Source organism: Toxotes jaculatrix, chromosome 3 (genome assembly GCF_017976425.1).
Source record: "Toxotes jaculatrix isolate fToxJac2 chromosome 3, fToxJac2.pri, whole genome shotgun sequence".
Taxonomy (NCBI): Eukaryota; Metazoa; Chordata; class Actinopteri; family Toxotidae; genus Toxotes; species Toxotes jaculatrix.
Genome location: NC_054396.1, coordinates 17,029,191 through 17,056,207, shown reverse-complemented (window position 1 = coordinate 17,056,207; position 27,017 = coordinate 17,029,191). Strand labels below are relative to the sequence as shown.

The following is a 27,017-nucleotide window of genomic DNA, read 5'->3' as shown; positions in this document are numbered from 1 at the left end:
ACAAACACGCAGTGTTGGGGAGTAACGGAATACATGTAACAGCGTTACGTATTCAGAATACAAATTATGAGTAGCTGTATACCATTACAGTTTAAATAGATAGTATTCAGAATACAGTTACATTGTTGAAATCAATGGATTACGTGACGATGCTTCTGTTTCACCAGTTTATATTTATTCTCTAAATGAACGATGGCAACCCGTTGCATTTCCCAGAAGCCCCGACTCCACAAAAACAAACGTAAATAAACGAGCTATTTGCCTGATCAGTCGGTCAGACGAGGAGTACCAGGACCGAGAGCAGCCGGCAAAACAGAGCCGGGACAGGAATGCGTTTCTGTCTTGGAAATTCAAACAGCATTTCACATTGAAGAAGGAGGGAGAATGAAATATAACTGTGCAGTCCAACCTCTGCTTTTCTCTGCTGAGTAAATAAAGAAACAAAGGGAAAATTGGTCAATTTCTCTCTTTTTTAATCAAGCAAAACATCTTTTGTGTTAACATACCCTTAGTCTTTGTTCAGAAAATTATAATATATTGCACTTTCAGGGTGTCTTGGACCTAACACATTCAGACAGTTAGAGCAGAAGAACACACAGAACAGGGCTGTTTAATAAGCAGGATTTGATGGCCGCATTCCTACACTTATAAAATGCAATTCCATGTGGAAGTAATCCAAGTATTCAGAATACATTACTCAGTTTGAGTAATGTAATGGAATGCGTTACAAATTACTTTTTTTGGGCATGTATTCTGTAACGGAATACATTTTGAAAGTATCCTTCCCAACACTGTACACACACACAGTAGTTTTCATTTTTAAATAAACATAGTGTTTGAGTATGCATAGCATGTGTGAGCATATGTAGCTTACTTTAGTACACTCTACCGAATGTATATCATGTATATCATTAGATTGTTTTTATATTGCAAATTAAGTAGGCTACTCATGTTAAAAACACGGTTACACTTGCATCCATCGTGCCTCTCCAAACCAAGCTCCCAGGCTGAATTTCAACCCCAGCTCGCCCCTGATCAATAGAGACCAAAAACAAAAAAAATGTACCAGGCTGTAAATATGTTTTTTTTAGGCTGTAAAGTTGGTTATTTTAACATGGGGGTCAATGGAGAATTGCTCACTTCTGGAGCCAGCCCCTAGCAGCAGCCGAGAAACACGAACGCAGAAGTGATCCTCACTGCTGAAACCTACAACTCCCCATTTGGTTGCATTCCACTCTGTGCCACCTGCGGCTGCGAGGACACGCTGCTGCGGTGCACTGATGCTGCATTTTATATGGTAAAAAAACGTTCCGACCACCGGCCGGGAACAGACCGGCCGTTCGGGAAACCTCCCGATGGCCAGCCCGCCCCTGATGACTGGTATCAACAATATCAAACAAGCCACTAAAGTAACAGTAACTTTGACCTTTAGCCACTTGGGGGAGTGCTTGCGCCGATGAAGCAGGTGTAGCATCTAATCTACAGACCTTTAAGAGTGTTGATTTATCTTCACTTGTCACACATGGCGCCAACCACTTTGTACAAATGTACTGTTCCACGTCCTGTCTGTACAAACTGTAACCAGCTCAGACTATCACATGGGAGCACAAACAAAAGAAATGTTAAGAATTTCTAATTCTTTTTCAGTTTATTTATAAAAAAAACATAAATCACTTACATAATACCTAAAAAATCACCTGCACAACACACAACAATGTTGAAGACATTGAAATATTTATATAATAAACAACAAATGTCTCCAAAGTTTTAGAGAAGTTTGCATAATAAACAAATGTATAATGTAATGAATTGTGTCCAATTGTGTCCTCTGGTCTTTGAAATCTTTTTTCCATCTGAGTTAGACTCAAAGTGCCACAATGTCCAGGCTCACAGAGTCACTGTAGAGCAGTACAGTAGAGCAGTACAGATGTTTTTTTGTGAACATCTACCAAAGTGGCTTGCTTCAACAGCTGGTTACAACAAGAACTTATTTTGCTCTACCTGCTGCCACTGCCTCCTCATTGGTTTCATTTTCTTGACTGGCTGTCGTATCAGCTTCCAGTAGCTGTGATCCTGGTTTCTTCATCTGTGACTGGGAGTACTTTTTTTTCTTCTTGGTGAAGTGGTATTGTTGGATGGCTTGCCTGACATGAGAAGCAGTCCAGTGGTGATGTGTGAGGGCATCCTGCAGTGTAAATGGTCCATCTCTGGTCCGTCTAACTGCTTTACACACTGCTGTGCTGCGCAGCTCAAGTCCTATCTCATGTACAACTTTGCGCAGATATTTCTGAGTTTCATTCAGGCACTGCACCTCTGTAAGTACATGAAAAAAAACAGAAAAAAGATCACAATTTTAAAATTGTGAGATGAGATGTTTAATGTGTTCAATTGAAGATTATTTACCTAAGGTGAAGTTGGGGGGCTGGAAGCGAATGCAACGCAGGCCTGTCAAAATAGGCTGTGATTTCCCCTCCGGACCCAGTAAACCTTGCGCAGCCATCTCATAGGCTTCCTGTGAGCGCATGTCTACATTGGAATACCTGCACAGAAAAAAAAAAAGTCATCTACCTGCCACCTGCCTCTATGAAACACTACACTGTGGCTCTGCTAAATGCACTCTGTGGACTGATATGTCATTTTGGATATTCCAGGGTAAAGGAATACAGTCTTGTGAGGGCATTAATAGCAAAAGCAGACACTATTATGTTAATGGGGAATGTAATTAATGTGAAATGCAGTTAGCTTACATTAACAAGGCCTTTTGATTGACTCCCTGCAGCATTGCTAGTACTCTGTCCAGCTTATCCTGTGTGATGTGATCTGTTGAACATGACAATATTTTAGGATCAGATACATTAAACAGTACATAATATGTCTTTCCATCCAAAAGGTGGAAATAAGTGTAAAGAACATGTACAAATGTAAATACACTAGCTAAAAAGCGACAAAAGAAAAACTGAAATCAAATATTTTAGGGTGGATGGTTGTATTGTTACTGTAACTCGGTAGTGAGCTGTGTTATCAATCAAGTGAAGTCATCAAGTTACCTTAGTTATTCAACTATTAAATATAATGATCTAAAACTACATGTATTAAGAAATTGAATTGACAAAACTGAAAAAAATATAACTATCTTTAAATAAACTGTGGGAAAAAGTGAAGCCTCCTACCATAGGTGGACCTTTCCACAACACGACCCGTGTGAGAGAAATCATCTGTAGCAGTCCCAAACTCACCCTCCAAAGTGTAATCCTGAAACATACCAAACAGGATTATACCTGCCTAGTGTCTTAATTTAATCTTAATGTCTTTTTGCATATGAAACCAATGGAAATCAAAAATTACCCTTGTGACTTGTGTTTTGTAGAGATCATTCAGGACCTTGTTTCCATTCCCAACTGCCAGAACTGAAAATAAAAAAAGAAATGGGGTGTGAATTTTCAGGGAGAAAACAGACATTGCTTGAAACAAATGCACAATATTTTCTCCCATGACCAGCACTAGACTCATACCTAGCACACCAGAGGAAAAGGCATCCAGACGATGTCCTACTCCAACTCGTATATGTTGGAATTCAGGTCCAGTTACTAAAACACAGAAAGAAAAAAAAACACATTTTATTCACTTGTATACAGTCATCAAAGTGCACAGAGCAACAGCTGCATCTTAGTATTGTTTATTAATTCCAGATATGATTAAACTGCACTTCAAAGGTCACTGATGAGCCATCAGGTCTCATTTCCTTCTTCTCTTTTAAGTTAAACCAGTGGAGGACAGGCCACCCTGAGTGTGTGCAGAGCGATCGAAGGATGAGCGCCCAGGTCATATAGAGTGAAACTAAAGCTGAATTGACCTTTTTCAGAGCAGACATTCTGACATGCACAAACAATCACAATTAATAATGTGTAAATAATCACATTATTAATTGCTGCATTCCAACAACTGCTGAAGCAAAGCTGTCAATAATGTTAGTAGTTCTGACTGTGCTTTTCCTGCTATGACAGGTCAAAATTTCTGAAAAAAAATACTGGGAATTTTTTATGGACTGATGAAACTAAGGTTAAATTGTTTGGGAATAAAAGAGTACTGCGTATGGTGTTAAAAGGGCACTGCACACCAACATGAAAACATCATCTCAAAGGCGATGTGTGGTGGAAGGAGAGAGCATCATTATTTGGGGCTGATTCGTTGCCTCTGGGCCTGAACAGCTTGTCATCATCAAGGGGAAAATGAATTCCTATCAAGCATAATGTCAGGGTGGCTGTCTGCCAGCTGAAGCTGAATAGAAGTTGGGTGATGAAGCAGGACAATGACCCTAAACACTGAGGTAAATCTAGTACTGAATGACTTCAAACAAAGAAAAATCCACCTTTTTGAGTCGGAGACCAGGCCTAACCCAAACAGAGATATTGTGGAATGTAAACCCAGTGTAAAACCCAGTAAAGTGGACACACATACCCAGGGGGTGTTTGGACAGGGCAGGCACAGAGACTACAGACAATGTGAGTGCCTTGGGTGCTTCAGTATCACCGTCAGGGTGAGACAAGAAGCGGACCTGTTGAGGACAAGGCAGGGAAGGTGCAGCATTTAAACCTGTAAGGTGACAAATACAGAGGTCAACAGGTTAGAAGGATTTATTTTAACTGCATGGTTAAAGGAAAAGCCGCTGGGTGATTTGTTATTAAGTAATCTGTAATTTAGCTGTATTGTTCCGCTAATGTGACATAAATATACAGACATTTAACGGCAAGAGTTAGAGAGTTTGGGGTGTGTTGTCCTCACCTTTCAAAAGATTTGTCTCGATGTTGTCCCGTACGAGTTTCCAGTGAACACCGGAGGGTTTGTACACAGAAAACAGACCCTCTAACCTCCGAAGCACGCGAACTGCTGGAGTTGCCATTGTCTTAGTAACATCAGTTCATCCCGATTTCTTTTAGGGGGGGGGGGGATATATTAGATTATTTGAGAGCCTTTGTCACGGTATTTTTCCAAAGCAGGATTTGCTTTTCTTCTGCCTGCATGTACGCATGTACGCATGTGGCAGTCAGTGTCGTTTTTGATAGCTGCTTTCCGCCTATACTGCCGCCTGCTGTACTGGATGTATGAACGGGGGTGTATGGGAGGAGATGAGGGGTAGCTGTGATGATGCTTGGCACTCTCCAGAATTAAATAATATTATTGTAATTATGTGTGGTTAGAACTGGATGAGGCAGAAACTGGCTGATTACATTATTTTTATTCAGAGGAATGAAGACGCTAAAACGCTAAAACTCCAGAAGATGGCAACAGCTTCCGTAAAACGCCCAGGAAAGACGAAGAAGAAGAAGAAGAAGAAGGAAGGCGGAGGAGGAGGAGCCGAAGAAGAAGAAGAACCGGAGGAAGAACTGTAGCTGTTTACATTCTTTGACAGCTGTGATTTGTCTTTGGTAACCTTTCAACTTTTACACCTTTTGTAATAAAACGTCTTTGTTGGAGTAGCTGTCTAACATAGCTTCTTGTGCAGAATGTGCTGACAGCTAGTGATACAAAATGAACGAGCCGTGTAGTGGAGTGTGAATAGTGAATAGTAAACCTAGAAAATGTTCCTGGTAAGGGAACATTTACTTAACAGTTTTTCTCAGGACTTGTTTAAACATTAAGTAATCTTATGTGTGTGGTCTTACAGGTGTAATGCGAGCTCCTCTGAGGTGGGTGCTATGGGATGTGAAAGACACCCTGCTGAAGGTGCGTTCATCTGTGGGAGAGCAGTACTGCAAGGAGGCTGAACAAGTGGGCTTAAACCTCAGTCCTGTGGAGGTCGAGACTGCTTTCCATCAGGCGTATCGACATTATTCCAACAGATACCCAAACTATGGCATCGCACAGGGCCTGGGTGGACAGTCTTGGTGGATGGGGGTGGTGCGGGACACGTTCTCCCAGTGCAGGGTGCAGGACCCAGCCCTGCTAAATACAATGGCTCACAACCTTTATCATAATTTCTGCAATGCAGAGAACTGGGAGGTAAATGAATGTAAATGATGATATGACCCAGGAGATATTTATAATAAAATTTATAAAAACAAATGTATAATTTGTTACATGCTAATTAGAAACAATAGATCAGAAAGATAATGTTTGAATTGAAGTATATCTGCAGACATTAATAAATAACACAGGAAATGTCAACTGATTTTGTGTATTGTCCCTTTGCTTTCAGGTATTTCCAGACTCAAAGAAGGCCCTGGATAGTTGTTCTTCTCTAGGACTGAAGCTGGGCGTGGTATCCAACTTTGACAGCCGCTTAGAAGCAATTTTACGTGCTTGTGGCCTGCTGTCTCACTTCAGCTTTTTGATAACATCAGAGGAAGCAGGCGTAGCAAAGCCCAATCCAGCCATCTTTGACCAGGCACTGCAGAAATGTGGTGTACCTGCTGCCAGCGTAGCTCATATTGGGGACCACTATGTGAACGATTATCTCACCTCACGATCCGTGGGCATCCGCGGGTTCCTATTAGACAGACACAACAAGCATAACCAACCTGATGTTCCTCGAGAGCATCGACTCAGCTCCCTGGAGGAGCTGCCGTCATTGCTCCAGCAGCACATGGACTAACGCCAAACAGTCATGGGCTCAAGTGCAAAGCTACTCAGTCTAACTGTGGCTCAGTTAAGGAACTCATTGCTGGGATGGAGCCATGTTAACCTGAGTGAACTCAACCTCTTCATCACTCCTCACATAACAGATTAAATGCCCCTAATAGAAATGTACATAGAAAAATCCAGAATAATATATGAACTATATGTACAGATTGTAATTATCACACATTTACTATAAATAAATAGAGAGCAATACATTTCAATTAATTGTGTCTGTCACAGGAAACTGCCTCATTTTCCTTTTTTATCTGACAACAAAATTTGAGACAGGAATGGATAAACCACTTAAAACAATATAAAAGAGGGAAACATTAAATATCACAAGAACCCAACAGATACATTAACATGGCTGATAGTTCATCACAAATGTATTGTTATCAGCTGATGAGTAACAAGAAACCACAGTACAAAAAAGCCGAAGATACATTTGAGGTAATTTAGTTTTTTTTTTCTCCTCAGAAAGAAAATGTGTACCACACAAATCAAATGGCTGAAAGTACACCTCTAATGGCAGTAGAGCTGCAACGATTAGTCAACTGATCAATTAGTTGATTGACAGAAGATTAATTAGCAAGTATTCATATCATCAATTAACTGTCTTGAGTCAATTTTTTGAGAAAATTGCAAAAATTCTCTCGAGATTTATGGCTTTGTTTTCTATCACTATAAACTGAATATCTTTGGTGTTTTGCACTTTTGGTCAAACAACAACAACAAAAAAAAAAACATCTGTGAAAGTGATGAACATTTCTAATGTTTTTATAGTGTTAACAATAGAGAAAATAGTTAACAGATTAGTCGATAAAGAAAATAATAGTTGCAGCCCTAAATGGGAAGCCCTCGAGGCTTCAGGACCTGGTAACTTTAACCCATAAAATGATTTTAGTCGTCACAGAATGATTCAGTGATTTTGTGGCTTTACATCATTTTTCAAATATTTGTTAAATATTTATACTAATATTTTTAACCAAAGATTAGAAGTTGTTTATCAACCAAACTCTGTTAATGAATGAAAACCTAAGTATCTTGACCTCACATTCACGCTCTCACAGCCAACAGTGCGCAATGCCTTCCTTTTTAGGAGATTTAGGTGAAGTAACCTTTAAACTGAAGCTGCAGAGCTTTCATCATCCCTAATGATTTGTTTCAGTGCTTAGCAGTTAGAAGACCAAGGCAGGGTTGCTTAACCCTAATACCTTTATAAATACTCTTATTTCAAACCATCTGGTCAGAGGCAGATACTGAGAATGTTGGGCTGAGGATCAAAAAGACCAGTAGAGGAAGCGGAGGAAAAAGACCAGAATGGCATTGCAATTCAAAGCAGAGCTCCAGCCTCTTATGGGGAATAGGGATTGACACTTGTCCAAATCAGATTTAAAGAGTTCAAGAGAATTTCCTGATGTTCATAAAACTGTCTTCCACTTCAAAAAAAAAAAAGTGAATCAGAGCATTAGTGAATGAGTTTTTAATCAGCCTTGATTTCCCCTTTCTTTGCCTTGTTTTCACTTGATTTCATTTGGTTCCCTTTGCACATCTTTGTATGTTAAAGGGTATTGTGTATCTTTAGGGAAGCACCCACAAGAGCTGCTTAATTCAAAGCTGGTTTAGTAGCTCAGCCAGACGGCTCTAAAGGGCTCCACAGAAATCCAATTGCAGACATAATGGGATTGCAAAACAAAAAAACGAAGCTCCTCATGCGGAGAGAGCGAAAGGCAGGAGCAGAAGAGATGCAGCACGATACGGGCGAAGATGTCGTACAATGGAAATAAGAAACGTGCAGGTTGTATGTGGCTCAGACTTTTACAGTGAACTAATGCTTTGGCATGAATGGGTATAAATTTTGTGAACTCAAAAAGACAAATAAATAAATAAAACTGAATGGCAATAACAGAAGAGGGCTGAAACATCTCCTTCAGCTATAAAAGCACTCAAGAGTTCGGCTCTTTGTTCAATTGTGCCTGGGGTTCAGGGTTTAATGTTGGCATTTCTGTGTATTGAAATATTCAGTGGAAGAGAAAAATAGAAGAGCAGAGTGTCAGAAAATCAGGAAATGTGAAGAGAAGAAAAAAAAAGGAAGGAGCTTTGGAAGTGAAAAGGAGGTCACGCGATGAATCAAATAACAGACCTAAGAGAGATGGAGCAATAATTAATAAGCACATAAATAAAAAAAATAGAAAGACACACCGAAAACATATTTGCATTATTAATTCTTCATTGGAAAACAACTGCAGATAACAGAGGCTTTCCAATCGTGACAACATAAATCTGACAGAGTGAAGGGTTAATCATCACTGGGACCCTCTTTTCAGATGATTTTGTATCGACGCTTTATATACATACATATACATAGAATAGTTCTGTGCGCTTTTGATATTTACACACCAATGCTGTAATAACAAACATTAACACATGTTCTGAATGTAAATATCATCACATACTGTAAACAAAGACAAGCGTATCATCCCCTCAGAGTCTTTTGGCATATAAATACCATCACATTAATTTTATGGTGGAATTTTTTTTTTGTCTTATCCCACAAAGCATGTACATAGTTTATATCCATGTCAGTTTGTAATAAAAATTTTGTATTCCTTCGCCAATTATTACTCCAGTTTTTTTTTTTTTTTAAGAAAATCTTAAATATTTTGTTTTAAACTGACTGTCAAAGGATTTTCTCAGTATTTAAATTCAAAGCAGAAGCAATGCTATAACACACTTGAAATAAAAAAAAAAAAGTATTTTGTGTTTCAAAAAAAAAAAAAAATAATACAAGCTGTGATTTAAGTGCATGCTTAGGTGGATGTATACAAACCAAGTGCCCCTTCCTGTCACTGCTCATTCAGGCGAAGTTAGAAACAAGTGTATTTGGCATCTCTCATTATGTGGACGCTTTTTCAAGTGACTACATTGTACAGTAAGTGTGTTTTTTTTTTTTATGAACAGTGAGCAAGCTTGCAGAAAAGTGCAATTTTACAGTAGTACCCACCCAGGATGTGCATTTGTCAGTACAGTTATAGCTTGCAAATCAAAAACCTCTGATGAATGAATGTGTTCAAGTACAGCTCAGGAATAAAAAATAAAACTGACAGATAATTTATCTTCAGTAGCAACACTGGAGTCATCAAACCATTTGAAATAACACCTGAATGATTTTTTTCGCCAATGCATAGCAAAACCACACTGGAACAATGTTCAATTGCAACCTTGTACAACCTTGTGTGTAATTATTGATGCATTGTCCATATCCAGGGTGTTTAATCCATTTGCAGTCAGTCCAGTTACAATTCCAATTCCCGTCAGGTGAAGTGAGTTCCCTCTTTAAAAACAGAAATTAAAATGTTTTTAAAGCATCAGTTTCCCCCACCGTAATTTCTTAAAAATGTCTTCCGTGTTTGTAGAGTTCTGATGAGAAGTGTGCGAAGAAATTAAAAGACAAAAATAGGAATTGGGGTCTTCTGACTTAAGTCAATGAATTATTGTTGTCTTGCCGCCCAAAATAAACACCTTTCCTTTTCAAATCTGCACAGGATGATTAATGGCCTTGTAGATCATTTCTCCTTTAGGCCAGCCATAAACAGTAATCAGGACACACAGAGCTCTTCCCACGTAGGATTTGGCAGCAGCTTCAGACAGACTGTTTGCAGTTCTGCATGTATCTCCACAGACTCAAAGAGTGAAGAAAACCTGTTCCAAGGTTGCTGCGGTCCAAAAGTCCCAGTCAATGTAAAAAAAAAAAAAAAAAAAGAAAAAAAGAAGAAAAGAAAAAAGAAATGTCATGGAACATTTAACCATCCACATCAAGCATGTCAACTTCAGCCACACTGAAGATAAAGCTTCTTTGTCTCTGGCCAGGTCCGCAGAACATGTGAATACCACATTGCATGCCATCCTGAGGGTTAGCAGGCCGGACAGATGAGAAAAACTAAACATGCCATGATGCAAATAGCTCATGTTCCAGCAATGATGTGTTCTCAAACCACTGAAAGGGAAATAATAAACAGGTGAGTTCTTTGTTTTCTGAAAGAGAGATTGCAAAAAAGAATAACGTTGGCCACATTATAAGTTTTTCTTATTGTGAAAAAATCCCATAAAAAACAATGATTTAATCCTACTAACAAGTATTGCCTGTTATGGCTTATTTATCTGTGCTGTAGATCTCTATAATTGTCCAAAAGCTATTTATAAAAAAAAAAACAACAGCAACACACTCACATATCAGCGAGCCACAGCATTTCACCAGGTGACACATTCACTCTGAACATGGCCACTGTAGTTATTTTAGGTTGATCCCACATACGTCATGCTGCCATAAATACTCACTAGTGCACCAAATGTGCATTAATCCACAACACACTACTTGAGTAACACTTTTCTGATTTTGCTGATTGAGTACTTTTTAAAAAATATTAAACTATGCACTTATGACCTGTCTGCACAGATTTACACGGAGCAGGAAACTTAGAAAGCACTGAAAAACAGACACAGTTGATTTTTTTTAAATTTTTTTTTTAAATGTAGGGCTTTTTAGCCTACCCATACTAGTGTATGAAGCATGCACTGTACCATCAATATTCATAAAATTCTTCACTGCCATCAACTGTTTTACTCTAATTTCATTTACTAGTCATTTGCATCACCAACAACTTCTGAGCAAAAGCAGACAATCTTGGAGATACATTTTCTTTTTTTCTTTTTCTAAACACAAGAAATAAATAATAGTACCACTCTCAGATGGATAGCAGGATGCTCCGTGCTTCTCTGGGATGTAGTGATGTGCGTATCTCCGCCTGCGACAGTCTTGCCTCCACCAGCAACTGAACAAGAAAGGACTTAAGTACTCAAAATCCTGAAAAACATACTGGCCTCACATTGCTATGTTTGCTATCCAAAACACTGTACAATTTATCAACCACATAATGGTACAGGGGATGTGGAGATTTATATTCTTAAAAGAAGAAAATATAATAAAATACGCTTGTTACTTACTGTAAAAGTGTACACATCACCATGATCAGAACACACCCAATAACACACAACACCAGCACTGTGGCAACGGTCTGTTGTCTGTGATTAGTTGCTACTACAGCGAGCAGGTCTGCATGTTCACACCTCATCCCAACAAAGCCTGGATGACACCTGCAACATGGAGTTAAATCAGTGGAGTCAATGAGAGAAACAGGTTAGTGAGTTGTATATTGTAGCTCAAATCACAGTGTTATTAGCTGACGGGTGAAGAACCAACACTTCATCAGTTATTGGTAACAATAAAGATTTAAATGCTACAATTTAAGAGCACACTTTTCCAGTAGATTTTGAAAAACAAAAGCACCACAGATGTGTGCAGTCAAGAAGAAAATAAAGTATTTATTATTAAGATATTAAAATTACTGAACACTTTTAACAAAGTGAATGGGGCCCAGGGGCATGAAGGTTTGTAGCCTATTAAGATGTGAAGTCGGGGAGCTCATGTTTCGTGTGAATAAGAATTACAATAAAAATTATTGTTCTAATTTCTGAAAGGTGGTTTTCACACTCGTAAAAGGTTGTTCTTTATTTTTTTCTGCTCAGTTAGATTAAAGCAGCTGCCTTCATTCCTGCATCACTAACTTTCCTCTCACATCTGCAGCTTCTCCTGAAGCGCAGAGACCACAACCATATGTCTTTTAATGACTTTAGATCTCACTAATTTGATTTCACTAATGTCACTTTTAAAAGGCTGACAGCAATTCGCTCTAACATAATGTAAATTCCAGACCTTTGAACTCTCTCTACCGTTCAGACCACACCGCACAGCACAGTACAGTGCAGAGTATCACATTTTGAGAGCAGTTTCAGCTATATAAATATATGCTTCCATTTCTAACAAAGAACACATTCACAAAGAAAACTGAACACTGAAACACATTGAATAATGTTGGCATTTTATATTTAAACAAAAAAAAATGACCTGACTTACACACATGCAGGCGTCTCCTCTAATATCAGGAAGCGACATGTGCCATGGAAGCAGAAATGGCGGTGAGAGTCTGGACAGTCGTCGAAATGAGACCGAACAGCCGCCGCCACGAACTCTGTGAAGACGTACAACGAGACATTATTGACATTTTCAGTCAGACGTACGTAAAGTTTAGGACAGTGTTCCTGCTTTTTCTCGGCTAATGTTTAGGTGAACTTTAAGAACCTTCTATATGTAGAAGTCCTTCAGCGCATGGATTGTAACCTAAATTACAATACCAAATGTAATTCAACTGCCCTTAGTCAGCGTACAGAACATGGCACAAGTGAATATCATAAATCTAAAAATAGGCTAAGCTCACAGAGACCTGAAACAACAACATGCTCTAAATCCTAAAGCTGACACCCACGCCACCACCGGTAGACTGAAGCCTTTTGTTCGCTGTTGCGTGTGGATTTGTGATGGCTTACATCTTTCACTGTACCTGGGAGGGACAATTAGAGTCAAGAAAAGTTAAAGAAAACTTCCAGTCAGACACTACAAACAAAAACCTCTGTCCATTAACCCGTATTAGGACTCAGGAGAGAGCACAACCCTGAAGGAACCATGATTCTTTAGCAAAAATTAAAACCTTTATTGTAGCTTACCCCCCCCCCCCCCCCCCAACCCCCCAGTTTTCACTCCAACAAACAAAATAGCAGGACAAAAATATCTGATTAAATTAACCACCCAGACAAAACAGGACATTTTTTACACGTAAGCTGTACAGTCAGACAAATTCCTACATGACTGACAAACAAAAGTCAATGTTCCATAAGCGAGTGAAACAGATGCCACAGTGTGGCATTCAGGGTGGGAAGGGGGATGAACATCCAGACTGATTACTGCATACACAGCCTTCGTCACACTCTCCATTCCAACGGTAAATGGGCTTTTGGATTGCAGCCTACATGTATTGTCTCCTTCTTTCAGACTCTGTGAAAGCCCTCTGTTGTCCCTGAGGCATCTGCCTACCAACCCCTCTCTCTTTCCATGTGATTTTGGCAGTCAAATGAGGAGTACATTGAGAACATTGAGACAGAAACCGGCCTTTAGGGCTAGTAAGGTGCTTTTCACATAATAACTCAATACTGTAGGTGCAGCTTTTTGTTAAATCGCTGGATATACTGCTCATAATCTTTAATTTACCACAATCGCTGCCCTCACTCACGCTAAGAGGATCAATTATCAGTGCGCGCCACACTGTCTGCATAATGCTGATGCACTGCAGCTCAATAGGAAGCTTTACAGTGTTGAGAACTCCTGCTGTGGAAGCAACATTTCAGAGAGAGTGGATCGAGGACTGCAATGAGGACAGCTTTTCTTTTTTTTTTGTTTGACAATGACCTTGAACTCTTCCCTGCATCTTGACACAACTGTGCTAAAACTTACTTTTAACAGGATGGATGCTCGTGGTGGTAGTTGCTGTAGTTGTGGTAGTGGTACTGCTGCTGCTGATTGTTGCAGAGCTGCTTGTTGAGGCGTTTGCAGAGGAATTTGTATCAATGGACATGCCAGCATCAATAATTGTTGAATTGGTCTGCCCTGCTCCAAATGTAAAGAGGGAATCTGCACAGAGGAATATATGCTGTTAACACATTGTACAGTCTGATGTGTAGAATTATATGAGTATTTTCCCACAGGAATATAATATCAGATTAAAAACTCCTGCCTTGGAAGCAACACAACGGAGACAGTGGAGTGATTGACAGGAGTCATTCAACTGGACAACGAGCTTAAACTTTCCCTAACATGTTCACATAACATGATTGCACCGAGACTTACTTTTAACCGTAGGGATGTCAGTTGTAGTTGTAATAGTTGTGGTGCTTGCACTGCTGTTTGTTGCAGAGCTGCTAGCGGAGGTATTTGGAGCAGCAGTGGAGTTTGTGTCGATGGAAATGCGAGCTTCGATAATTGTTGAATTGCTTGGCCCTGCTCCAAATGTAAAGAGGGAACCTGCAGAGAGGAAAATAAACATCTGTGAAAATACAATACAGTCCTGATGTGAAAAAAATGACAAGAATAGCAAGAAATCCCTGCAGGAATATGGTAACAAAAATACCAAAAAGTCCACTGTAAACTCACCATTGAGTACCACAGACATACTAAAAGTACCTATAGGAATATAAAAAATATATATTACTGTATTGTGATTCCCCCACCCCCAGCTCACACCCCCACCCAAGACACCAGGATATGTGACACCAGGTGTCACTATGTAATGAACAACCTGAGGGTTAGTCCCAGAAATCTGCCCCTGTCCTGCTATGATCATGTGACCTGGTCTTTAATAAGATATCGATGCTTCATTGAGTAACTGGCACCCAACAATAGTAACAGGGTCAAGCATCCATTAAAAGGATGAAACCAAAGCACTATAAATACAACAGGTCCTGTGAAGACACACAATCACAACAAGAAGAAAGCTGAAACCAGTAGTTCGTTGAAAAAAGGTTGATTGAAACCAAAGGCTATATGATCATTACCCCCCCCCCCCCCCTCACATAAATCATACACCCAATTTAGTTTAAATTAAACAGTAACTTATTAAATGCATACTATTAGAAGGATACATGAAAAAAATAATAAAGGACAGAATGGTCAATAAAGCCAATAAAATCCATACAGTGTACCACAGAAAAACCGCTTAAAATTACTTATAAACGCTTCAGTATAAGTATTGTAGTGATTGTCATATCAAGTCACAGTGTAATCCACTGAATTAATGTTAAATAATACAATCAACAGGGAAGGGTACCGAGGAACCCCATCTCACATTCAACTCAATTAACTTTAATCATTCAAATTAGTCTAAACCTAAACTCACAAGCCGGGACCAGATTTATGCTCCAGTAAAAAGTCACTTTCCTGCTAAATGAGCTACTACTCACCGCTTATGAGAAAAATTGTATCCCAGAAAATCCGCGTCATCCTGACGACTTGAAGCCTAAACTATATTAACCTGAAGGGCAGCTTCTCTGAAATGCGGGCGTGAGTTAAGAAACCACATTAGTCATTAGTGTTACAGACTCCAGCGACCAGCAGCAGCAGCACAGAAAACACTCAATCACAGTGCAGATCTGTCGACTGGTGTCAAACACAAACATGTGATCAACTGATGGTTCAGACGCTGCGGTGGAAAAGTCACTGTGGTCGTGCTGTCTTTCTTTCTCTTCCTCTCGTCTCCCTGCAGGATGAACGAGCGTTTAACTTCGCTGTGTTCAATTGAGGAAACTCGTGTAATCCTGTCAGAGGCTGACCAATTAGAGACAGAGAGGAGGAAGGGGGAGGAGAGGGGAGGAGAGGGGAGGAGGGGGGCATCGCCTCGTAGTGACCTCAACGTGACACTGTTTTTTCTTTTAATTGTGTCGTTTGGGTGCACCTTAGCCTCTGATCTGATTATCTGAATCTGAATCTGAACCTGATTAGTTACATTTCTTTGATCTGAGTATCATTTGATCATATATACATATGAGAATCATTTTATATAATATCTATTCACATTAAAATAAAATATAAAATAAAATATAAAATGTACTGTACATAAGAGTCTTTGAAACATCCATATATATGTATATGTGTGTGTGTGTATATATATATATACACACACACACGCATATATATCATCGCATCGCAATTCACAGATTTGCATGTTGCTCTTTATCACTTGGTTCTAAAATTGACAGCTGTTTTTTTCTTTCTGCTTGTTTGTTTGTTTGTTTTTGCTTCAAAGAATAGCTTTTCTGGTCCATCTGTTCATTCATCTGTCAAACAGTTTGGTCCAGAATGAGATATCTTGACAAAAGTTGTCTAGATTCCCATGAAATTTGATGTGGACATTCATGAGCTCTAGAGAACAATTTCTAATGTGATTTTTTTGTTGTTGTTTTTTTTTTTATTTTTTTTTTTAGAGATTTACAGACTGTTTGTCTGTAGTGCCATTGTACCATCTATCAGAAAAGGTTCAGAAGAGCTGCCAAACTTTCCAGGAAAGTGCAGCAATGATTTTTGATACACTCAAGCTGTTCCCAAACTGAATGCAAAATTGTTTAGTATTTATTTCCTCTACACTTGATTTCAACAAGTTAGATCATCCAAGTAAGTCAAAAATCTTTTTCATCCCAATAATCCAAAATATGTCTCCCTCCCTTCTTTTATCTGTGGCCTTGTCAGCTCTGCTGATTTAAGGGAGGAAAATATCCCCTGATGGGAGCGATTCAGACTAAATATTGGTATTTACTTTTCCTTTTCCTTATATTTAAATGTTCAGGTGACACTTGTGTTATAATCCTTGAATTTATTTTCTCCTAAAATATCTGAGGAGAAGTGACTGTCGTGATTTGACGGTTATCTGAATTTCAAAATGCAACTGAAACTGCTGATTGACCACTGCAGCGATGATGTGTCTTCTTTGGTAATGTGTGTAAGTATACAGCAATTTCTTTCATTTTGCAATCAAACTTCCCTCTTTATTTACTAGAATTTTGTGGAGAGCTATTCTGTCACACACAGTGAACAAAAGTGGAGAGAAAACAATAGATTTCCATGTTGTCCCAGCCTTTCAAACCAGCACCATCTGCTGGACATGGACAGAAAATAGTCACATATCAACAAATGCAACAATCATTAACAATAAATAAATTAATAAATAAATAATAGTATCTACCCTAAGAAGATGCAACACTGGATTAATAAGGTGAAGCCGGCCACGTGGCCACAAAGGCTTCAGGTTAATGGTGATGATGATGATGATTATCTAATTTTGTGGCCCATTAGGGTGCTGTGTCCAAATCTAGACTTCACGCCTTTGTGTTAGTTTAAAATGTGTCGTTACATGGCTCGTTTTCCAAAATAAATACATTTTATTAATTTTATTTAATCAAACTACTAAAACCGATGCACAGAACTCCCACTGCCACTCCCACAATCTTGGGACTGAGTAGTATTACTCCATAACAAGTCAACAGTGTAATATGTCAGTGTTGGTGTACTTAAAGAACGGTATTCTTAAACAGTGGCGGTTCTACATTGAATTACTCCCTGGGCGACTCCCCCTCCAAGCGGCTGAAAGCTTGCTGGCTGCATCCTGCACTAGCAGTTTTCTTTTTAGCCCTGATTTTTTCAACTCCATATTTCTGGCTTCTTTCTTAATTTACCCCACTCGTCTTTCTTGTTTTCTTTTGACAGTTTGATGACTGACTGAGCGGCTGAGCCAAACCTCCCGATGGCCAGCCTGCCCCTGTTCATGGCTGTTTGTCACCTACAAAACCATGCCGCCAGGCCACCATGCCCCCTGGGTCACGGTGCCGCTCTGTACAGTAATGTCCAAGAGGCCACCATGCCCCCTGGGTTCTTCTATTTAAATGAGAAGAAATCACCAAATCACCAGCATACATACAAACGTACATACATAAAAACCCATTTTCTGTATTTTCTGCATGTATGGACTTTCGGAAAAGACACAATGGAGCCTGCTGCTATAACAAGCACGGGAGTACAGGTCAGTGGATTATTTACCAACTGGTTTTGGTTTTCATCTTCAGTGCAATAACTTCTTTAGTGAACAGATTTTTATGTTCATAGCTGAAAACAAAAATTACATTTAGGATTTAATGAAAATTAGCCTGAACCACGAGAGCAGCGTTCAGGTGATTTATTCATGTTTAAGATACGGAGAGGTGGCCTTTTATTTATTTATGAAGTGAAACCCCACGTGTCAGCACCATCCCACCACCTTCTACCTCGACACCACTCCCCCTGTGGTTGATGGAAAAACCTCACAAACCTGACCGCGTATGCGTTGTTGCTCTTTACTGACTGTATGTGGCATTAATTCTGATCACACTCTTACACAGAGCACAGAGTAGTTCCCTTCAGTAAATCATTGTTTTGGCGAGAGTCCTGATTAAGACATGATCTCAGTATTTAGCCACTTGTGCGTAACCGGCTGATTGCGCAAATGCAGTCAATCATAAGAAGCCGGCGTCTCAGGGGCTTGTGCTGTTGAGGATCGCCAGGAGGTGGGCTGACCTGCGAGGCGTTCTGCTGTCGGACTACATCAAGTCACTTTTATATCACCACTCTCGATTAACAATGCCACACTCCGGTGCACAGAAGGTAAATTAGCAAACGGTACTTTTCCATAAATATAGATCTTGGATTTTAATTCCCTTGTTGTTTGATTTGTAGATTTGTAGCATCTTGTGGGAAAATCTTGCAGAAAATCTGAATCTTGTGACTGCGTAGTTTCTATAAATTGCACTGAAATATGAAGATCATTTGTTTTCTGATGTGATTTTATTCTACGCATGACTTTGCACAGGGTTAAACAAAGTAACAATCCTTGCGCCCAAAACTTAGAGAAGTAGTATCAGGAAATCTTTGCAAGTGTCCTACATTGCAGGTGTAATTGTGATATTGCCTCTCCAGTTTCATGTTGTGCAGCTATTTTGAAACAGATAATAGATTTACAGTGAACAAAGAAACAAACATCCTTTATCTGACGTGATTTTTCAATGCTTAAGCAAATCAACAAGTACTTTATCAGATGTGAATGTGTATAGTGTAATGAAAAGTACAAATCTATCTGTCCATTTGTATCAACAGGGCAGTTCTCTGACTCTGGTGCTAATGGTTGCTTCTGCAGCCATTGGAGGAACTCTTCAGTATGGCTATAATCTTGCCATAATGAATGCCCCTACAACTGTAAGTCTTTCTAATTCAGTTTGTCAAACTGTGTAGGCCACAGTATGTTTGTGTGTGTGGCACCAGATTTCACACTGTTACTGAGAAGCGATATGGTACATAGTACATTTATTTATTTAAAGATGACAAGGCTTAATGGTGGACATACACTCAGTTGGCACTTTATTAGGAACATATATTTAAAACTAATGAAGTCTACTACAACATAAATCATGTAGGTGATAATGTTCAGGTTTTATTCAAATTGTTTCAGAGCTGTATGATAGCTTTGGACACTACAGTTTGTGGTGCTGTTTCACTACATTGCATCATACTGACAGGTGTTTCAATTATTTTGTCCACCCCATTTAAACCAATGGGGGTAGGCTAAATAACAGAAACACCTCTCTGTATAATGTAATACAGTTCAACAGCACCACAAACTACATCCTTCAAAATGATAATAAAGTTGTATTAGACTGCATAGGGTTTAGCTAAGTGTACCTAATAAACTGCCAACTTAGTGTACATTAAGGTTGGCACTGTGGTAAATTAATACTGTTGACGCTTCTTTATATTTATTTATTTCATTTGTTTTAATGTGTTTCATGTTGCCCATACAAACTGCGCAGACCAGCCTGAGTACTGTTTCACATTTGGGTCACAGTATAAATTGGCACAAACAAGAATTAGGCTACTTGTGTCAGTGATTAGTCATTCTCACTGTAACACATCCAATTTTATTGTGCTGTGGAAACTAATCCTGGATGCAGGATCTTTCCTCTGTATTTAATGAAACCAAGAGCACCTGCGCTGACAAATAAAGAGCACAAACTTCCACTAATAGCAGACAACCCTGCACCATGCCAATTCACACACATATTTTATTCTGATCATTCAGAATAACAGTGATACTGGTTTGTTGATGCTGCAGATTGACCCTGCAGGATTCAAGCCTCTCTCTGTTAATAGAATGCTGGGTGAAAGGAGGAAAAGGAGGAAGATAGGACAGCTGGGAATGGAGGAGAGGAGGAGAAGGACATACAGTATATAAAACATGATACCAGGGAGCCAGAGATACCTGCAGAGAGGTACAGAGAAAGAGATACCAGAGAGAAACAAGCACAGGAATATGGGACAGAGAGGACACAGGGTTAATGACATGTAATAAAGGCTAATAAATGTGAGAGTGGGTCTGAGGAGAGAAAGAGAGAAGAGTCTGTGAAGAGTCTGGGAACCATAAGCAAACCTGCATTCTGGGAACAAAGCAATCTGTTCGGATAATATGGTGCTATCAGTGCAGGGTAGATCACTGCCAAAATGAGTACAGACTAACTAGAAAAGTAATGCACAAACGCCTTTGGCAGAGGTAATAAGTGTCAGCTTTAACAGCTGCTCTGTTTGCATGTGCACACGTGTGTGTGTGAGTGTGTGTGTGTGTGTGCGTGTGTGTGTGTGCTTGGTTAACTCAGTGAGCCGTCTATTCTTCTGGCCTGTGGATCAGAAGAGTTACATGTCATAAAAAAATCCAATTCAGACCATTTAAAAGTTCACCAGAGAATTGTGTGCCCCTTGGCAACCATTTATATTCTTTGTTGAAGGCATGGCAGCAACCAGCACATGTAATCCATGTTATATTTTTGTGGGAATTTCTGGCTGTATGCAAATTTACTAATAGTACTTGGGGGACGGGGGGGGGCACTGTATTGTCTTTTCTCACAGTTTATTCAAACCTTTATCAATGAGACATTCCTGGAGCGCTGGGACATCCAGTTGGAGGATTACCAGGTGACGCTGGTCTGGACAATCATTGTCTCCATCTTCTCACTGGGGGGCTTTGCTGGAGCTCTTATTGCAGGACCTATGACCATACGCTTCGGAAGGTAATATTAGATGCTGCATTGTGCAGAGGTTGTTCATTTACTTTACTCCATCACGTGAAGCCTATACATGCGTGTGAGCGTTTGGTGAATTGACTTGTGGTGTTTTTTTATAGTTGTTGGATAACAGTGAAGGCACAGAGGAATAAGACATATGAGGCTCTGGCTATACAGATTATACTTGTTGGTCTGGATTTTATTCATGATTTTTGTTCAGTAAATCTACCCACATGTAATCCTGCAAGATGGCCAGGCACGAGGTTCATGACTGTATTTCTTCAACCTTAAAATCTCACTGATCTCTAAAAGTTATTAGCAGTGAATTAATATTTGTTCTTTTTTCCCTCCAAAAGGAAGAAATGTCTGCTGTTGAACAACATTTTCCTCATGACTGGCGCACTCTTAGCTGTGACAAGCAGAGCTACCAAGTCTTTTGAGATGATCATCATCTCGCGGGTCCTGGTTGGAATAAATGCTGGTATGTTCATCATGTCAGTAGATATGCTGTAAATGTTTCACTTCTGATGCTTTAATAATTCAGATTTTCCCCTGAAAGTATATATATTCGCCCTGCATTAAGCAAACTGAAATGGAATTGAAGTAAACTGAGACACTTAGGGGATAGTAGAGCCATGGAAACCACAAAAGGTAAAAACTGAAAGTTGGTCTTCAAAGAAAGCCACTGTTTGTTTTGCAGGAATCAGCATGAATGTGCAGCCCATGTACTTTGGAGAAAGCGCACCAAAGCACTTACGGGGGGCTATCTCATTGTCATCGGCTGTTTTTACAGCATTTGGTGTCGTGTTAGGACAGGTGGTCGGACTCAGGTATGAAAGATGCAGTATGAAATAAAAAATTGTGCTATATGTGTCAAAGACATCCACAGTAATGCTCAGATTTATTTATTTATAGAGAGATTTTGGGCAGTGAGCCGTGTTGGCAGTACCTCCTTGCTAGTAATGCCATTCCTGGCCTCATTCAGCTCCTGACCTTGCCGTGGTTCCCAGAAAGCCCCAGATACCTGCTCATTGACAGGGGGGACAAGGAGGCTTGTATTAACGGTGGGTATTGTGAAATGTTAACCAGTGTTGGAAAGTAACCAAATACATTTACTTGGGCAATGTACTTAAGAACATATTTAAGATACTTGTACTTCACTTGAGTCTTTCCATTTTATGTTACATTGCCCTTCGACTCCACTGCATTTCAGGGAGAAATAATGTACTTTTAATCTTTCCTTTTCTATCTGACAGTCACAGTTACTTGTTATTCTACAGATTAAGATTTGAGAAACCAATTATTTTGAACCTTTTTGGCACATAACCCTGTACAAAAAAATAGCATCTTGTTGCAGCACCTGCAAAAATTAATACAGGATACTTATGTAAAATAATATGTCAGAGCCAGCTTGCAACACAACAAAACATCTTCAGGTAGTAAAGTTGTGGTTTTTGTCCTGGTCAGCTCTGAGACGTCTACGTGGCTGTGACGTCCAGAGCAGCGAGCTCGATGAGATTCTGCAGGAACAGGCTGAGACCAAAGGCCTGAGACCCAGCAGACCCTGGGAGCTGTTTACTGATCGCTCTGTTCGCTGGCAGCTCATCTCCGTCATGATCATCAGCAGTGCCATGCAGCTCTGTGGTAATGACTCGGTGAGAAGAACTTAGCATTAATGTCATGATGAGAGTAATATTTTACAGTATGTGTTGTGTCCCTGAAGGCTTAGTCAGGTCTCTCTATAGAAAATAACCTAGTGTTACCCAAGAGGATCAGTGTTACTGATACTGATGTACAGTGACAGTATCAGATGTTCTTTTGGCCACAGTTTCCTCCTGCTATGTCCAACAGCTGATTAGAAATTTGAGATGATCCATCAGCAGTTTGTCGTGTCTGAGTTTCTTTACATGCCTGCAGGTCATATTAATAATGCAGACTGGTGATGGAGCATCATCTCTCACTATAATACACAGTGAATGAGGTGGAAAGACAGCTTAATGGATTTAAATGTGCAATATGAACTAAAGGGCTTTGTCATTTATTGAGAAATTGATCTTTATTTCTTTCACATTTTTTTCTCTGTATGAAAATTAATAACGCATCTAGACTGATTTTAAAACGCTGACTTAATCCCCCTCATGTTTCAAGGCTTTTAACCATATGCCCGGCAGGTTTAGAGAGGGGACTTGGTATTAACACAGTTACTCTATGTACAAAATGCTTAATCAGCTTAGCAACACTTGAAATGCTTGTAATGATGCTCTACAGTACTCTCATGTCTTCTTGTGTCCTTTGTCTTCCAGATTTATTTCTATGCATCGTATGTGTTTAAAGAGGCCGGAATAGCTGATGATAAAATCCAGTATATCACTATTGGCACTGGTACATGTGAATTCACAGCCTGTATAATGTGTGTAAGTATTCGTCATTACAGCGCATGTTATGTAACCAGCTAGAGGCAAAGAGAGACTATTGTTTGCATTCTTCTTAAAGATTCTTTGCAGACTATTGGCATAGTTTCTGTGTAAGAACAGCAGTGTGTACTGTGCATAGAGTCAGCTTTACATTTCTTTTTCTCTCTTGAAAACACTCAGGCATGTGATGCTATTTTCCTGTGTAGCTTCCAAGAAATGAGAAAGGAACCAAGCTGAAACTAACTGCAGAACAGTCAATAGAAACAAGGAGTTGCTGAAAATCTTTGCATGCACTTCGTAGCAGATAATAAGTCACCAAAGAAGAGGTTCTGTTCAACATTTTTGGAACTATGCTTTTTCGCTTTCTTGCCAAGACTGAGATGCATGAAGACGGGGAAAAAAAGGAAATCAACCCATATTTGCTCTCGATTTGTGCCTTTCAAATTCAGTGCCTACGGCCACTGGATCTTATGTCTCTTAATGTAAAGCCTCAGAATATAGTTCCTCACAAGAACAGAGTCTCATGTATATGTTTTAATATTTTCCAGAACCTGCTCATCGAGCGCAAAGGTCGAAGATTCATGCTGATGGGAGGTTTTATCCTCATGACCATCTGGGCTGTCGTCTTCACAATCGCACTGTCATTTGAGGTATAGTAAGCAACTTAAGTGACCTACACACTTAATTTACACACATAATTCTCTGTGATGAATCTTTAGTAATTACAGAGTAGTTATGCTAGAGCTGTCTGGGTGGGGTTAGAGATCACTTTTTGAACTGAAAAACAGTCACAAGTAAGAGAAACCCTGCAAGACACTGAAAATCTGAAAAGACGTTTTATCACCTATTTGCTTGTGTGTCTCGCTCTTGCTGTATGAATTAATACATCCAGGGTGAGAACAGTGAAACCATTTCAGTCAGTCAGTCACTCCATTAGGCAGCATCATGAGTCAACATTCAGGCATTAGTAGATGTTTGGGGGGGGAAAGTGCTTCATGGACTAAGACAGGAAGACAATGTCAGAAATTCCACAGTTTGATCTCAAGCCCTTAGAAAAGATTCCTGTTCCAGTTACTCAAGGGATTTACACAATAATGTTTGAAGTGTGACGAATTAAACTGGTATACTGACCCTTCTTGCTTGTGAGTTGCTCACTGTGGGTATTTTTACTTTCTTCCCCACATGCAAACAGCACCACATTTCCTGGATGCCGTACCTGAGCATGGGCTGCATCTTCACCTACATTCTCAGCTTCGGCATGGGACCAGGTCAGTTTAACACTTTTGGAGACATTCTTTTATCAGGATTTTACACCACAGAAATGCCTCAAGATGCAGTCATGAAATGAAAATAAACATAGTCAAGATTTGCCTGTTAAATGCTGTGTTTGAGCCACGTGATTTATTCCATTCTTCACATTTTAGTGACTTATATTAATATGTTCATGACAACTACTAGTGCTACAGTAAACAATTTAAATTCGAAATATAACTGAATGCTAAAAATACCATAAGCCATCAGACACATGGAAGTTGTAGGTCATTTACTGTCCAAATGAGCCATAAACACAACTGCTTCCAGCACATTGCAACTAGCTGTTTCCATTTACATAAAAACTCAAATTGGCTCCTCTGTGCACTTTTCAGGTGATATAGAGCAATGCCTCAATACTATCAGGAATCTTTATGGCCTGCTCTCCTGTAGCCAGTACTAAATATTTTCAATACTAAAGTGAGGTGGCTTCGCATTATGATATTTTAAAATCTGATTTATTTTAATAATGCCTTACATACTTGACAGCTTTTATAATGTTGATTATTATTGCATGAATGAGTAGAGAAGCAGCATTATTTAAGTGTACTATGGTGTTACTGTTTACGGGATGATGTGTGACATCACTTTTCATTCATTTGGTGAAATCCAAGTTCTTACCTGGTGTTAAGTAACAGATCTAAGGATGCGTTGATTGAGCTAATGCTGATCGAGCTAATGCTGATCGATATGTTTTATATTTGTTGTCTCAGCTGGAGTTACCGGCGTTCTGCCGACAGAGATCTTCAATCAGACGGCTCGGCCTGCAGCCTACATGATCGCTGGCTCCATGATGTGGCTCAACCTTTTCATCATTGGAATGATCTTCCCATTTCTAGTGGTCAGTCTCACCCCCAACCCCCATCATCCACCTATCAGCATCTGTCCATCCATTTACCAACAAACATGTACCAAGAATAAACAATCATAGTTGCATATAAAGTGTTCCAAAATTATACCCACAGTGAAAATATAGTGTACATAAATCTATAGTATTATTAATAAGAAAAGACTAAAGGCCCCTTTGTAGGCTGATAGAGAAGCTGGCAGCCAAAATGGCCAACCAAAGACAGACAGAAATTGAGGACAAAATCCTCACAGTGTTACTGCTGCTTTGTCCCGTGTCTACTAACCAACAAATCAGAAATCAACATGAAATGATGCAGAATACACCAGCCAGTTTTGTTACGGCTGTGTTTAAGGAAAGTTTGGAAAAAATATAGCATACAGATGTAACATACAGAACAAATGTGGTGACTAAACTATACTGCTGAAGTATTAAACACAGTACAATAAAATTATGAATGAAACAAAGCATAAAATCTAAAATAAAATACAGTATACATACAGGTAGCACTATTAGTTACTCCGTTTTTTTTTTTTTATCCCTGTGACCATCAAAATTTAGGATATAAAATTTGTCTGCATTTATCTAAAATGAACATAGAAGATTTCACTTTCATGATAACCTTTATTTTCTCTAGCTTTAAGTGAAACTGAACATCTTTTAACAGGTTAACAGACCAGAAAATGTAATATAAAAGATTTGTTCAAAATGTTTTTGGTTGCTAAATACACCCCATGGTGCCTCCTAGAGTTTGGAGTCTCAAACCGAAGAAATAAATTATGAGGACTGTCTATCAGGATGCTTGTCACTTTATTTTTGTTGCTTTAGTTTATAAGATATGAAATTTAAGTTAATGTTTTAGTTCATATGCCAAAAATATAAATCCTGTCTATGTATATATAAACAAATATTGAATACACACAGAAAAGACCTGAAGTTTCCAGACTGAGAAACACAAGTTGACATTTCATTAGTCACTGAAATCATGTCTCACATCACTCTGACACCTTTCCTCTGCCTTTCCTTCACAGAGCGAGCTGAGTGAGTACTGCTTTGTGCCTTTCGGAGTGGTCTGCCTGCTGTCTGCGCTCTATGTCGGCCTGTTTCTGCCCGAGACCAAGGGCAAGTCTCTGTCAGTCATCACAAGAGAATTCCACAAGCTCAACTTCAAAGGCCAGGACAGAAAGTGTCCATCACAGACTCAAGCTCAGTATCAGCTGGGTGAAGTGTGTCTTTCCACAGCCTTGTAG

General features: G+C 39.4%; 4 protein-coding genes across 7 annotated transcripts; 2 read left to right on the top strand and 2 right to left on the bottom strand.

Moving 5' to 3' along the window:
- Positions 1-206: 206 nt before the first annotated feature.
- trub2 (TruB pseudouridine (psi) synthase family member 2) lies at positions 207-5,040 on the bottom strand. The gene is made up of 8 exons (XM_041032978.1): positions 4,783-5,040; positions 4,459-4,593; positions 3,513-3,587; positions 3,346-3,407; positions 3,171-3,252; positions 2,748-2,820; positions 2,404-2,540; positions 207-2,313 (listed from the first exon to the last, which is right to left on the bottom strand). The coding sequence occupies exons 1-8, from the start codon at positions 4,898-4,900 to the stop codon at positions 1,988-1,990; spliced, it is 1,008 nt and encodes a 335-aa protein (XP_040888912.1). The 5' UTR covers positions 4,901-5,040; the 3' UTR covers positions 207-1,987.
- Positions 5,041-5,309: 269 nt separating this feature from the next.
- hdhd3 (haloacid dehalogenase-like hydrolase domain containing 3) lies at positions 5,310-7,035 on the top strand. Of its 2 annotated transcripts, none has more exons than XM_041034405.1 (3): positions 5,310-5,426; positions 5,666-6,000; positions 6,197-7,035. In XM_041034405.1, exons 2-3 carry the CDS (start codon positions 5,671-5,673, stop codon positions 6,590-6,592), a joined length of 726 nt encoding a protein of 241 aa, XP_040890339.1. In that variant the 5' UTR covers positions 5,310-5,426; positions 5,666-5,670; the 3' UTR covers positions 6,593-7,035. The 2 variants fall into 2 exon arrangements, with proteins under 2 accessions (XP_040890339.1, XP_040890337.1); XM_041034403.1 differs by lacking the exon at positions 5,310-5,426 and adding an exon at positions 5,434-5,588.
- Positions 7,036-10,457: 3,422 nt separating this feature from the next.
- Positions 10,458-15,714, bottom strand: tgfa (transforming growth factor, alpha). 3 transcript variants are annotated; one of them, XM_041034480.1, is made up of 8 exons: positions 15,526-15,714; positions 14,720-14,749; positions 14,417-14,590; positions 14,024-14,200; positions 12,593-12,707; positions 11,623-11,772; positions 11,359-11,450; positions 10,458-10,615 (listed from the first exon to the last, which is right to left on the bottom strand). In XM_041034480.1, the coding sequence occupies exons 1-8, from the start codon at positions 15,563-15,565 to the stop codon at positions 10,608-10,610; spliced, it is 786 nt and encodes a 261-aa protein (XP_040890414.1). In that variant the 5' UTR covers positions 15,566-15,714; the 3' UTR covers positions 10,458-10,607. The 3 variants fall into 3 exon arrangements, with proteins under 3 accessions (XP_040890414.1, XP_040890412.1, XP_040890413.1); XM_041034478.1 differs by lacking the exon at positions 10,458-10,615 and having other exon boundaries at positions 11,206-11,450; XM_041034479.1 differs by lacking the exons at positions 10,458-10,615; positions 14,720-14,749 and having other exon boundaries at positions 11,206-11,450.
- A 3,013-nt stretch (positions 15,715-18,727) lies between these two features.
- slc2a11a (solute carrier family 2 member 11a) lies at positions 18,728-27,017 on the top strand. The gene is made up of 12 exons (XM_041034213.1): positions 18,728-18,751; positions 19,241-19,339; positions 21,041-21,201; positions 21,552-21,676; positions 21,896-22,025; positions 22,111-22,259; positions 22,663-22,850; positions 23,499-23,609; positions 24,158-24,259; positions 24,802-24,877; positions 25,634-25,761; positions 26,799-27,017. Exons 1-12 carry the CDS (start codon positions 18,728-18,730, stop codon positions 27,015-27,017), a joined length of 1,512 nt encoding a protein of 503 aa, XP_040890147.1.

What these genes read in the sequence shown, in the direction of transcription:
- trub2 (XM_041032978.1), bottom strand. Translation starts at nt 4,900, where the DNA reads ATGGCAACTCCAGCAGTTCGCGTGCTTCGGAGGTTAGAGGGTCTGTTT. An exon ending in CCTGTCCAAACACCCCCTGG is followed by an intron (nt 3,588 to 4,458) that starts GTATGTGTGTCC and finishes TCTGTGTTTTAG; the next exon opens with TAACTGGACCTGAATTCCAA. An exon ending in CTTTTCCTCTGGTGTGCTAG is followed by an intron (nt 3,408 to 3,512) that starts GTATGAGTCTAG and finishes TTTTATTTTCAG; the next exon opens with TTCTGGCAGTTGGGAATGGA.
- hdhd3 (XM_041034405.1), top strand. Translation starts at nt 5,671, where the DNA reads ATGCGAGCTCCTCTGAGGTGGGTGCTATGGGATGTGAAAGACACCCTG. An exon ending in GCAATGCAGAGAACTGGGAG is followed by an intron (nt 6,001 to 6,196) that starts GTAAATGAATGT and finishes CTTTGCTTTCAG; the next exon opens with GTATTTCCAGACTCAAAGAA.
- tgfa (XM_041034478.1), bottom strand. Translation starts at nt 15,565, where the DNA reads ATGACGCGGATTTTCTGGGATACAATTTTTCTCATAAGCG. An exon ending in TATGTCTGTGGTACTCAATG is followed by an intron (nt 14,591 to 14,719) that starts GTGAGTTTACAG and finishes TCCTCTCTGCAG; the next exon opens with GTTCCCTCTTTACATTTGGA. An exon ending in GAGCATCCATCCTGTTAAAA is followed by an intron (nt 12,708 to 14,023) that starts GTAAGTTTTAGC and finishes ACGTCTTCACAG; the next exon opens with AGTTCGTGGCGGCGGCTGTT.
- slc2a11a (XM_041034213.1), top strand. Translation starts at nt 18,728, where the DNA reads ATGCCACACTCCGGTGCACAGAAG. An exon ending in AGCTCTGTGGTAATGACTCG is followed by an intron (nt 22,851 to 23,498) that starts GTGAGAAGAACT and finishes TTTGTCTTCCAG; the next exon opens with ATTTATTTCTATGCATCGTA. An exon ending in TCACAGCCTGTATAATGTGT is followed by an intron (nt 23,610 to 24,157) that starts GTAAGTATTCGT and finishes AATATTTTCCAG; the next exon opens with AACCTGCTCATCGAGCGCAA.